Genomic DNA, 13,727 nt, shown 5'->3' on the forward strand with positions numbered 1-13,727 from the left:
AACAATCAGAGGGACCTCGACGCGCGAGGGATTGTGGGTACAACGCACGTCACTATAGGGATAGTGTTTCAGACACGCCTTGTCGACGTCCCTTTTCGACTACGAAAAACAAAATGCAATACTCCGCAGTGACCACTGGATGTCGGACCTATGCACAGCATGTGATTCTAAGCAGATTAACAAACATCAGAAATACTCTTCCCGATTATTGGTTTCCCAGCAGGAGATAAGCGATTACTTAGATCAAGTGGCCCTGTACTGGTGCTCAGACGAGGAAAGGGACCGACTGGGCCGACCTCTGTTGCTGGAGGCGGTGTTGTCAGCAATTAGGAAGGCTCCAGGGCCAGATGGATATACAGCCGAGTTCTATAAGTCTTATGTCCAGAAATTAGCACCTTATTTACTACGGATGTATCAGCAATGCCTGAGGGAGGGCCAGCTGCCAGACTCCTTGAGGGAAGCTGTGGTGGTGGTGTTGCTCAAACCAGGAAAGACGCGAACGACTGCTCTTCTTACCGGCCTATATCCCTAAATAACCTGGATAACAAGATTCTGGCCAAAATATCGTCATTCACATAAGCGCCGTTAACACATAGAATGGTAAAGGCGGATCGGTCTGGGTTTCTACCAGGACTCTCCACCTCTTCTGGCCTGCGCAGGATGTTTGGGCTAATGGCATTGGTGCAGCAGGACGATTCTGTGGTGGCTGCACTTCTGGATGTCACAAAGGCATTTTACTTGGTAGAGTGGCCATTTCCACTGGCGGTTACGCAGGATGGGAGAACAGTTTACCACGCTAGTTAAACTTCTCTACACTCAGCCATGTGCTAAGTTCTGAGTAAATGGCCACGTAACCTGAAATATAAAGCTGGAAAGGGGCACTTGACAGGGATGCCGCCGTTGCCATTGACACTAGCAATTGAGCAGATGGCGGAGAGGATTAGGGAATGTCATATACAAAGGGGTGTGCAACTATGTACACATAGGGTGGTGGTCTCCCTATACGCACGGATGACATGTTACTCTGTCACCAACCACAAGTGCAATTAACACCAGATCATGCGGGACGCACTGGCATTTGGCAATTTTTCTGGGTTTCGGATCAACGCTACTAAATCGGTCCTTTGCCCACCCACAGGCAGCATCAAACGTTATGTGGACCGGTGGGGGTTCCAATGGCAGGGCGGATCATACTCAATATCTAGGGTTGGCGATTGCTAGAGCCCTGCACTAATATATATATATCTATCTATCTCTGGTTAAGATGGTGCTTTTACCACTGTTTCTATACGTCCCACTGGTGGTACCTAGAGAGTATTTCCGGGATTTGCAGTTGTTGGTCCTACTGTTTATATGGGCTTTGAAACAAGCCAGGTTCTCTTAGGACAAACTCAGCACGTCAATATGCGAGGGGGGGCTTGGTACTGCCAGATTTCAAAACATACTATGAGGTGTCCCAGGCAGGGTTCCTTCTGTATTGGTTTTGGGACCAAATAGATAGGAGACATGTGGAAGTGGCGAGAGCATTGGCATCACCATTCCTTTTAAGATTGGTCATTCCGACATCGCCCGATAGAACTCTCCATGTAAACATGGTGGAAATGACCTGTAAGGCATGGACCCAAATGAAGTACAAGTCCAAAGTTGAGGTCATCTACTCCCCATGCACTACCGGTTACTTACATACCGGGGATCCCCCAAACCAGTGAAGGCAGTTACTTCACCTTTATGAAAAGGATGAAGGTGACCTCTTCACGATCTCTTCCTGAATAGTCCGTTCATAACACTGGAGCAGATGAGAGGAAGAGGAGATCTTACATCTCTAGATGTGTTTCTATATTTTAGGTTGAGGAATTCCATGAGGCGGAAGTTCACAGGCTTTCCCAGGGAGCCCGCAGTGGCACATACTTCAAAGTCGTCAGAATAGCAGAGTGGTCTCCGTTATGTGTGACCTTAAAACCAAACAAACCATATACCCACCCCCGAGAGAAACAGGAAATCACAATGGGAAGTAAGATATCAGAAGAGACATGGGGTTATTGCTGCGAGGAGACAAGGAGGGTGGCACTGAATACTAGGTACAAACTGATAGACTTTAAATACCTGCATCAATTCTACCACACGCCCGCTGCCCTACACAGATTTTACCCTGTTAAGGAGAATTTTCATTTTAGTGCTAATGTCCTCCCACCTTAGAGACCCCCAACTCTTTTGCTGGACTTTGGACTTTTAATTTTAACTCCAGAGTGAGTGGGTCCTTTTTCTCACTCCCTCTTGGGTTTTTCCCCGGACTAGGATTTTAGGTTTTCACTGTTTTTGGGTCGGAAAAACGTTTTGTTTGTTTATTTTATTTATAACGCACGCCATACCCGAAGGTATCCGGGCGCAAATTCAAGAATTCTTTAAGCTTACAAGTTATAGTTACACATTCCAAGTAGTTAGAGTACATTGACAACAATAAGGTGATGATATACAGGGTTATATACACAAGTATTTGTACACAGAGGTGTATATACAATATACATTTAAGGTTAGAGAGCAGGGTGGAATAAGCGGGAGGGTTGTGCATGTAAATATGCGTTCAGTTGTGGGATAACAGACGGGTCAGATGTGAATAGTCTTAGTATCAGTCAGTTATAGGTCATTTTCTTTGAGCCATTTAATGCAGTTAAGTCTGAAGTGCGGATAGGATTGGTCAGACCTTAAAGAAGATGGGAAGGAGTTCCACAGCTGGGCCGCTTTGACAGGGAAGCTGTTGCCTCCGGCTGTGCTCAATTTAAATGAGGGCACCACTAGCTGGTTGGTATAGGCTTCTCTGGTAGGTCTGTTGGAAGTTCTTCTTTCGAACATATCTTATATATTTGGGGGCTAGATTATTCATACTTTTGAATGTTAGTGATACTGTTTTAAGTTTAATTTTGTCAGCTGTGGATAGCCGGTTAGATTGTCTTCTGACATCAGAGATATGCTCTCTTCTTGGGATTCCTAAGGCAGCTCTAAGGGCATTGTTCTGCAGGGTTTGGATTTTTTGAAGCGTGTGTTTATTGGATCCTATGTAAAGTGCATTACAATAATCTAATTTGGATAATACCAGAGCTCTTAATAGGGTGGGACAACTGGTGGTGGACAAGTATGGTTTAGCAGCTCTAATCAGCTTACATGTGTATGCGGTGCTAGAGGCCATCACACTCTCCTTTTTTGTTAGAGAGGCAGGAGTCGAGGTAAAAACCTAGCGTTTTTACCTCTTTTGCTACTTTGATGGTGTTGCCATCTATAATAAATGAGTAGTCATAATTTAGTTTTTTGATGTTTTGTGTATTCCCCAGTATGAGTTCTGCTTTGTCATTCAGGCATAGACCATTGCGGGCCATCCACGCCTGGATGATGAGGTATATCTTATAGCAACAGTTTTATAGTTTTGTATAGCAACACCCAGCACACTCAGTGCATTGTCACTGAAGTCTCAAAAAAGGTAGCAGGCGCTCCTCTCCAGAAAGAACATGGCATGATAACCTGTCCTGAGATGAGAGTTTGCTGCACACACTTTTTTGCTCACTGTACCTTTCACAGATGGGAAATAACCATTTGCATATCAGTCTTTGTCTGCGTGTGCTGCAAATTCATCTCAGAACAGGTTATCATGCCATGTTCATTCTGGAGAGGAGCGCCTGCTACCTTTTTTTAAATCACTGAGAAGTCTGTTTGACTTCTCTTACGGTTGAACTACCTTTTCTTGGGTGAACTACTGTTCCCAAGAATAGTAAGGTGAAATTGATCTTAGTTACCATTTCTCTTTGTAGGGCCAGCACACACCATCTTATGAGGAGTGCTGGGTGGTTGGTGGGGAGGGGGTGGGCGTTACTTGGTAGCCACTTATCCTACCTTCTCATGTAACAGTTTATGTTACCCTCACTAATTTAAATGGCTGGTGGCAGTGGTTTACTTTTGACTACCATTGTGCATTTCTACCATAGACTGAACCCTCAGCTTGCTCACCCCCTCCATGGAGGAATCTATCACTGTCCTGATCCCAAAGTCCGGGACAAATCTGGAACTCTGCTCATCGGACCGCCCCATCGCCCTACTGAACATAGACGAAGATCTTCTCGAAACTCATGGCACGCAGACTCACTGTACTCCTCCCAGACCTCATACACCCGGACCAGACGGGTTTCATCCCAGGCCGTAACACCCAGGACAACATCAGACGGACCTTAAACGTCTTTGAAACGGCCAAAAGATCCGGAGAGGAACTGGCGGTGGTGTCGCTCGACGCACACAAAGCCTTTGAGAGGCTGGACTGGGGCTTTATGGGAGAAACACTAACACTACGGGGTGAGACCAAAGTTTCAGAAATGGACACTGGCAAATTATCAGCATCCTACCACAACCCTCAGAATCAACAGGGCCACACCCCGCAAAATAGCGATCACTAAAGGAACCCGGCAGGGATGCCCCTGGTCTCCCCTCATCTTCGCGCGGTCCATGGAGCAGTTTGCTTCCAGGATCCGCCAGAGCCCCGCAATCTAGGGACTAAAGCATAAGCAGGAGACGTATATAACAGCCCTGTATGCGGACGATGTATTGCTGACACTGACCCAACCAGGCACATCTCTTGCGGCGCTAGGGGAGGAGTTGGAAAGCTTCAAAGCTGCTTACAGGTTCACGATCAACCCCAAGAAGTCAGTAGCCCTGGGCATCAACAGGTCCAAAACAAAGACCTGCTAGCGGCCAGCCTCCCAATCCCGTGGGCTAAGGCACATCTGAGCTACCTGGGCATCCGACTTCCAAGTTAGCTGAACACACGTACAAACTGAACTTCCCGACCCTATTCAAGGACCTGCAAGCGGACATGTCCCATTGGCAAAACCAGGAGATCTCCTGGATGGGGAGGATCATAGCATTAAAAATGAACTTGAGCCCCAGACTGCTCCATCACTGCCAAGCTCTCCCAGTATCGATCCCCAAAAAGGGCAAGCAGAAACTCCAAGCAAGCATGATGAAATTCATATGGGGGGGGGCAAGAAGCCACGAGTAGCCAGGAAAATCATGCTAAGAGGCCCTGGTTCCGGTGGCCTGGGGGCACCCGAGGTCGAGAGATACTGCCTGGCCGCCAGCTTTTGGCAGCATTCATGTAGCAAACGATCAGACAACAAACCCTGTTGGCCGACGTTTGAGGAGGAGTGGACCTGCTATCCATTGGATTCCCTGCCAGACATCACAGGGCCTAAGCACCTTCCAAACAACGGTCCTCTCATGTCAACCAGGAACACAGTGAGCAGCTGGAGGCGGGCGGCCAGGAAGTGGAACTGTAACAGCACAGTGGGCCCTCTTTTCCCGATCTGGAACAACCCGGACTTCACGCCTGGGGTGGGGCAGGGAGTCTTCGTCAGATGGAAGGCAGGCGGCTGGAGGCAGGTGGCAGTCTTTCGACAGGGACACTTTGCTTACCTTTGAGGCCTGCAAAAGGAAATTCCAGGTCCTGGAAGGCGAAAGGTTCCGATACACCCAACTGCGTCACTGGTTATCGCACGACCCCATTAGAACACAAGGACATAGAACTCACGGCACTGGAACAAACGCTAACTAATCCACCCAGGGGGAAGATCTCAACCCTATACAAGTTACTAGACAGGGTAGCCCCGGACTCGAAGGAACCCTACATGGAAAGGTGGGAGCGAGACGTCGGCAGAGAACTAGATATGGCCAGTTGGGGCCATTTCTGGGCTAGTACCCATAAAACCTCGAAGTGTGTCACAAACAAAGAGGGGGCCATCAAGGTTTGCTATAGGTGGTACATCACACTGGAAACCCTGCATAAATGTGACCCCTGCCATTCCGCCACACTGCTGGAGAGGCTGCAGGGACACGGGCATGCTGTTCCACCTGCTCTGGTCATGCCCGAAGGCTGAAAGGTTTTGGAGGGAAGTTCTGGAACAGATCCGTCTCATTACGGGCCCGACGATCCTGTGGGAATCCGGGAATTGTCCTACTGGGCGACACAGGGGAGGGCCAATTACCAACGTCAGGCTATCTGGCAGGTCTCTGCACGCACACAGACTGCGGCCAAAATCTCCATTGCCAGGCTGTGGAAACTCCGGAGGGCCCGGCGATCCCTGTGTGGTGGGATAAGTGTTGGGACATTGCAGCCACAGAGAAAATCACCGCCCTCCGCTTCGGCAACAGAAGTTTTACAACATCTGGTCCCCATTCCTAGATGAAGTAGATAAATTTCCCGGAATGGCAAGACAACCACCATCTCTCCGCTGGCTGTTGAAAACAGGCTAGACCCACCTACCCCCCACGGCCGGTAACATTTGCTCCCCAACTCTCCCCCCCTCAACCGGTAACATTTGCTCCCCAACTATCGCCCTTGAACATATGCTTTGTACCAATGATCTGAGACTGTAGCGACCCGCCCCTCCTGGCGTACCCCCCCCATCAAGCCCCCCCACCCGTTTGCCTCAGTGGAGGCAAAGTTTTTGTTTGTTTACACAACACTTTGGTAAAATGTCATTGAGAATACTGAAGCTAATGTTTCTATAAATGCCAATAAAAAGTGTTTTGAACAACATAAAAGAATAGTGCAACACACATTCAAGGTAAGTGAGAACATTTGTAACTGCTCACTCACAGAGTTACAGTTACCAACCAACTTCTTTTGCAAGTAAGTAACTTTTAAACCCTTATTTTCTTTTCTAGGCAAACGGCCCAATCCTTGGAAGTCTTTCCCTTATTCTTGGAGCACACGTGTTCAGTGGTAGAAATTGGGAGGGGTCAGGGGTGGTCACTAGGGTCAAGTGTCCCAGGCAGGTCAGGATAGGTTCTTAAGCAGCAAAAGTCATAAGGAAGACTGTTAGAACAAGCAAGTACTTTAAAGTTAGTTGAGTGCCCAGGGGCTTCAGAGAGACACCCAAGGGGGGATTCCAGCAGTGGGCCTGGGTGAATGAATGGGACGAAAGGCCTCCCAATCACAGACAACACCCCAAAACTACACAGGAATCACAAGAGACTTAAGGTAAGTAAATACCCTAACGTACCTCAGCACAGAAGATGATTTTGCAGCAGGACGACTTCAGGATCTGCAGCCAAAAACCCTTGGTTTTTTTCTGACTAGGATTTTGTGTTTTACTATTTAATGGAGTCTGGTAAACTTCATAGGCATCGTTTTCTGCACTGTGATACACAGCACCTTTTGTGCAATGCCACTGAAAAGTCCCTTGGACTGCTCTTAATGTTAAACTACATTTTCTTGGGTAAACTACTGTTCCCAAGAATAGTAAACGGAGGATAATGCAGGGGCAACGTGCTGGTCTTGGAAGCAAGACCACGCAGAGCAACAGAGGTTCAAATCCCGGATCTGTGCTTAGAAACCGAACTCGGGTACAGCATTAGGAGTGTTAAAAACAAATAAAAATAAAGATGACCCCTGTCTTACTTACCTTTTCCTTTGTGGGTCCAGCGCACACAATCCTATGTGGAGTGCTGGGGGTTTGCATAGTCACTCCTTTAATCCACTCCTCATGTAACGTTTTGTTACTAACTCACTTGAATGGCTGGTGGAAGTGGATTCTTTTTTACTACCTTGTGCCACGTATCTGCAGTCTGAATCCTCAGCTGCAATACAGCAGCCAAGGGTGACCATTTTATCCAATTGGCCCTGGTCTTTTTTCGCCATTTCTTGTCAGTTTTTTCTGAGCTTTTACTCGGTTTGACTCGGGTTAGAGTCCTCTGTGAATTTTGCCTTTGGAGGGCTTGAGGCCTGAATCCTGCCCAGGATCCAGTGTGTCTGGAAAGGCAGGAAGTGAGGGAGGGTCCCGAAACTTCCCTGCAGATGTGCCCGAGTGAAACCAGTTCCGATTGACCGGCTGGCTGTCCTGGAGGACCACCACCATGCTGGGTGGTTGACAACTTAGGACTGTGAATGAATGGGAACTTGCTTAAAAGGCGAGGTGTTTGGGAGTAGAAACAGAGTCGACCACTGGAGGACAACATCCGAAGAAGACGTGAAGAGATGCCAGCAGCGCCCTCCTGGCCTGTGATGTGCTAGTTGAAGCCCTGCAGCTGTGCTAACACCGTTTTCGTTTCGACTTGGAAGACCTGTACGGGACAACTTCCTCTCTCGGGCTAGTGGGACCAACTAGCCTAAGTCTTAGTTACTTACCTGCAACTGTATATCTCCAGCATTGGTATCTTCCATAGATTCAGATGCTTGAATATTCCCTGTCGTCCGACTGGGAATCCTCAGTGATAAAAATTATTAAACATTTTTTAATATACACACATTGCTACATAGAAATGCATGCACAGTCCATTACGGCCTATGAGCCATTCTATTGTGTAGTCCCTCCACCTCACTTTGGTCCTTTATGGCCCCAACCAATGAGGTGACAGGGCTTAAGCTCCGCCCCAGGCAGCCATCTTCAGATTTTGAACCGTAGGAATTACAGTATGATGGAAGCGGAGTGTAGGAGCAGCCTCTCAGGGGAGGTGGGTGGGCGCATGTGAATCTATACCAATGCTGGAGAAGAACAAGTTACTTTCTTACCTGGTAACGTTCTTTCGATGGGATGTTCCGACGGCGTATTCCAGATCTACGACAGCTGTGGTGATTACCTGTCAGATATGGAATACGTCTGAGGAACCAATCCCCTCAAAAAAGTTACTCTGCATGAAGGAATTGGGGTTACATCAGCTTAATGGGGTGGTATTAGGTGACATCCCAGGTCCACCTACATGGTCTAGAGGGAGCAAACAACTACACTACACGTTTGGTAATGTAGCACCGTTTGGTTGTTGCAACACATTTTTTATTAAGCCATGCAAATGAAGCAACCATGAAAGGTTAGTCGCCATCTTTGAACTCCCCATGGAAGTTAACCATCTTAACATGACAAACTGGTTTGTGGCTAAGCAGGAGGGTAATTTCATCAGGTGGACTAAGAACAAAGTGGGGGAATCTAATACAAATTTGACTTACAGGATGCAAACTACAACTAGAGTGGAAATTGGACATGCTCAACTTGCCCAATTTTGGGACCTTCATGGATGGTCACTTGAAAGACAATAGAATGCCCAGCCTGGTTACGACCAATCATACACATTCTTTTGATAGCAGGGTTCCTTTGGAAAAACGCAAACTAAGGGCTAAAATTAGAGCTATTAAAATAATGTATGGTGGGGACATGGTGTCATTACTGGAAGAGATTAAAAAAATGAAACAAACCTACCGCAATTGGATTCAGAATCCTCAAGTTCACTTATTGCATAGGGACGCCAAAGTTATGTTGGGCTTGCTTTGCAAAAGTGACACTTCTTCCTTCTAGAGACTCTTGAACAACTGTGGAAGATCACAGACTGATCTCCTGTTGAATCCCATTAGTGAAGCCCTTTGGGCGTCACATTTTTCCACAGTCTTTCGGTTTGATCATGAAGACAACACTAGACTGGCTACTCTAGAAGCATTCGATCTAGTTGATACTAGCTAGTATCCGCTCTAGAGCTCCTGGTCTTAACAGGCTCTCAAATGTTGTTTTCAAACATAACCCTGTAATGTGCTCCTGGATATTAATGATTTATTTTTGGCAAATTATTAGTGCCCAAACAACTATAGACCTATTGCAACATCCAACGGCGTGGTCACTGGCAACAGGGAGGTTACAAAAATGGCAAACTGGGTTTTGTTAAAGACATTGCACCACACTGATTGACTTCCTCTAACACTGTGCAGAAACTGTTTGTGAACAGAAAAAGTTCTCCCTATTCGTTCAGAGTTTTGACATGGCTGCAGCTTTTGACAAAGTGAATAGGAATCTCCTGTTGACAAAATGAGCTAATTGGGACCTTCCCTGGGACTGAGTACAATTATCACCTTATAATCTGATTTTAATGTTGGTGTTCGAGTTAATAATCAGGGAGGGCTGACTCAGGAGATCCCAACCTCCTCTGGGTTTAGACAGGGGTGTATTCTTGACCCCTGTCTTTATTTGTATGTTTCAGACATTGGAGGGTCATTAGAGAAGCAGCAGCTCTCGCCTCACCTAAAGCGTACATGGCTCTCCTATGCGGACGACTTGTTATTTGATTTAACCCTGGTGAGACTACAGAGGCTGATTTCCACATTTAATATCTATGCAATTAAGCATTTTCTACAGATAAACGCGAAGAAAACAATGGTCATGCGATGTACAAGCAAAATGTTTGACAACGAAACAAGCTTTTGATTGTTGAGGGGAGAGATGTGATTTGGTTTCACATTTTACCTATTTGGGTTTCCTGATTTTTAGTAAATTAAACAAGGCAGCAGTTTGGGAATACCTTACCAATAGTATCAAGGGATTGAGTAATCAACTTGTTATAATTGATGTGAAATTCAGCCGCTTTGCCATGCTGCCTGCCCTAAAAAGTTTAGAAGGGAAAGATAGTCCGCAAGATTATTTATGGGGTAGAATTGTTTGACTTTTCCTATCTAAATATGCTGTTGCTTATTGATGCCAAGCTATGGAGGAGGCAATTATAACGGTACAATGTCCTTTCATTGCATTCATTTTAAAATCCCATCTATTTTATTTTGGGGGGGGTTAAATATTTATGTATATGGGATGTGGGTTTGTGGTAATCGATATAAAGTAAAATTGATTGGGGGTTGAGGGGAACCCCCCCCTCCCCCAAAAAAAGGGATTTTTCGATAAAACATTTGTGGTAAAAAACCTGCGAAAAAACATGCCGCGATGAAATGACATGGAACCATTATAACTGCCTAAGGCCCTTCCGGTGGTTGCCATTCAATACCAACTGGGGTGGACTTCACTTGGGTGTAGTAGAATGTGACATGTTCTCATTTTCTTTGGCAAAATCTTCACAGCTTCCCCCTTTTATGCCGACTTGAACACAGGAGTGCTCTCCCAATCTGAATTTGGAATAGGAAAGGCAATTACTAATTTTTCCGCTGTGTGTGACAAGTTTGATTTGATTTGTCCATTTGTAACTCGCCAGAGCCCGCAGTCATCAGAATGCAGAAGAATTAAAGAAAATACAGGGCCAGGGGTCAGAGGCAGAGTAGTGGAATTTACTCAGAAATAACCGTTTCCACCTTTCTTAAATTTCAGCAGGTTATTTTCGGCGCATAGGTTTTCAGGAAATTTGTTCGAAAAGGTGGCAGATTGAATGTGAAGGATCTGCCCAAACCTCTTGCACGCTTACTCCTAGAGACAGATAAACAGACCTCATCACTCGATCTGGTAAGTCTGGCTGAGTGATGAACCTTGACGCACTATTTTGGCCATATAGGCATTTATGTACGATTGTCAAGGCCTTCAAGTGGATCCGAGCTTCCAGAGGAAGCCAGTGGAGGATCCTTCTGTGAGCAGAAATAAATTCATTATTGAATGACATTGGATCCAACCGGGAAGAACCGATTAATCGGTCTATTCACACCAAAGGGCTTTTGGAACGATGGGATTGACAAGCAACAGTGGACAAAATGCACAGCTAAGTTTCCCTTCGCTCACTTGGCTGAGAACAATAAGCTTGGAGTTCTTGCCACATTGGTCTCAATCTATGCAAATATAAATACCAGCAGGTGACAAAAACAACTCCTCGCAGACATTTCAATCACTTTCTTTACAATAAGGCTGCTGTGGACAGACTATTTCTGGAAAAGATGCCAGAGAGGAAGTGTAACGTCAGATGTGGTTGCAGTGGGTGGGTGGGTTTATTGGAACTTTGAAATTGGATATTAGATTTATAATATGATCTTTTAATCATTTTAAACTTTTTAAAATAAAAGCAGTATTGAATTGTTTATTAATATGTACTGATCAAACTCCGATATGATATTTATAACGTGCTTAATAACCAGAAGTTTCAAAGCGTGGACCCGGGGATCGAACCTGTGGCGCTCCGTGTCGTTTTACTTCCTAGGCAAGCACATTGCCCCTGAGCTATCCTCCCGTGACAAAATCTAATTTCTATCCTTTTTTCTGTGGTTGTATCTTGATTGCACACGTCATTTAATTTTTTTTAACTTTGTTAAAAGTTTTAACTGAACAAAAAAACTAAGAAATACATGTAGACTAACATACTGAAGGAAACTAAACAAAAAAGCCTAAACCTACCTTTAGCCAACTCCAGATCAAAGGAATACTGCACTTCCATCACCTCCCGCGGCTGCACAATGCCCTTCATCTCGTCCCGTAAATGCTTCAGCTTTAGGTAATGATGAACCTTGTCTTGCGCACGAGGAAACTGTGCACATCGTGCACTGGAGGATGGCATCACATAACACAGCTTTGAGAACAGAACAGAAATATGAATGAACAGACTGCAGAATGTATGCAAGATTAAGCATAGTGCATTCATATAAAGTCTGCAACACCAGGTTATTTGCAAATCGCTTGGCCAACACTAATTTCCGCTCCCGATTATCAAGGAAATCAAGTATGTTTCTAAACGTATTTTAGTTTCTGAAATACAATTTTAGATGGTAAACATGCAAGCGTAGAAACAGCAAGCTCACATTTGTAGAACTTAGTACAGAATGTAAAAAAATGTTTGGTGGTTCAACTAAAGTACTCCGATATTGCAACCTTTTCTTTTAGGAAATCACTGATGAAACGGGCGATAGTACCATCCTTTAAATGTTTTTCTTCTGCAATCGCAGAGGCTGTTGAAGCTTTCCCACCACTTTCTCTTAGACAATTCAAAGGCTCCGGATTACTCAATCAGGCTTCTCGCACCAGACTATAGAGCAGACAAGATAGCTTTTCCAATGGGAAATAGTAGGGGAGCAGTGCCTCCAAGCATGACTTCCATGCACTGCCGCCCACCACCATTTAGAGTGGCTGTTAGGGAAAATTCTCAAAAATGTGCTAATTCCCTTCACCTTAGAGCCCCCAGCAACTTTGCTGGATTTTGAGGACTTGATTTTTTTTAACCTGGAGAGAGTGAGACTCTTTTTCCCACTCTTGTATTTTAATGTGATTTTGAACTCTGTTTCTTTTGGTTTGTGGAGTCTGACAAACTCCATAGGCATCATCGTTTACATTGTGTCACACAGCACCATCAGTGCAGTGGCACAGGGAAGTCTTTTAGATTTCCCAAGGTTTAAATACCTTCTCTGGGATAAACTGTTTCCCAGAGCAGTAAAGTGAAATTGACTTTACTTCGCGTTGTACTTGCTAGACCCAGCACACCCTATTTTACAGAGAGTGCTGGGGGGTTAATTAGTATCCCCTGTGTCTAAATGCTCATGTAACATTTCTATGTTACCCTTTCCCCACAGAATGGCTGGTGGCAGTGGTTTCGTTCCGAATTACCATGGTTTGCATTTACCGCTGCTGTTCGCAGCACCGGTAATGCTAACCGCGGCAGCCATCTTTTTCAAAATGGCACAGAGCCATCTTTGACAAAATGGTCAACGGTCTTTGTTTTTCGCCATGTCTTTGGGGAAGGGTCCTTTGAGAGTTTCTCTGCACGCCAAACCAGGTTTTGTCTCTTTGTTCATTTCGCCTTTGGCAGGGTTTCTGAGTGAAACCCGTCTCTGGCTCCAGAGTGTCTGGGGTAGGCAGGAAGTGAGGGAGGTGCCTGAAAACTCCCTGTGCTTAGTCTCCTAGGAGACCCAAATGCACTCTGTGATAATGGGATTGACTGTTAGGCAGAATCACATGCAGTACCCTTGGGGAACACTACTTGCAATTAAGACTACAAGTGTCAGTACAATTTCACCT

At 45.5% G+C, this 13,727-nt stretch overlaps 1 protein-coding gene across 1 annotated transcript in view; it reads right to left on the reverse strand.

Annotated features, from left to right (window-relative positions):
* The window catches only part of TDG (thymine DNA glycosylase), a 259,153-nt gene that overhangs the window by 84,089 nt on the left and 161,337 nt on the right, over window positions 1-13,727 (reverse strand). Inside the window, exon 8 of the mRNA XM_069629918.1 lies at window positions 12,117-12,288. Coding sequence (XP_069486019.1) covers window positions 12,117-12,288 — 172 coding nt within the window. The remainder of the gene's footprint in view (window positions 1-12,116; window positions 12,289-13,727) is intronic.

This window comes from Ambystoma mexicanum, chromosome 12 (assembly GCF_040938575.1).
Source record: "Ambystoma mexicanum isolate Mex_15411 chromosome 12, UKY_AmexF1_1, whole genome shotgun sequence".
Lineage (NCBI taxonomy): Eukaryota > Metazoa > Chordata > Amphibia > Caudata > Ambystomatidae > Ambystoma > Ambystoma mexicanum.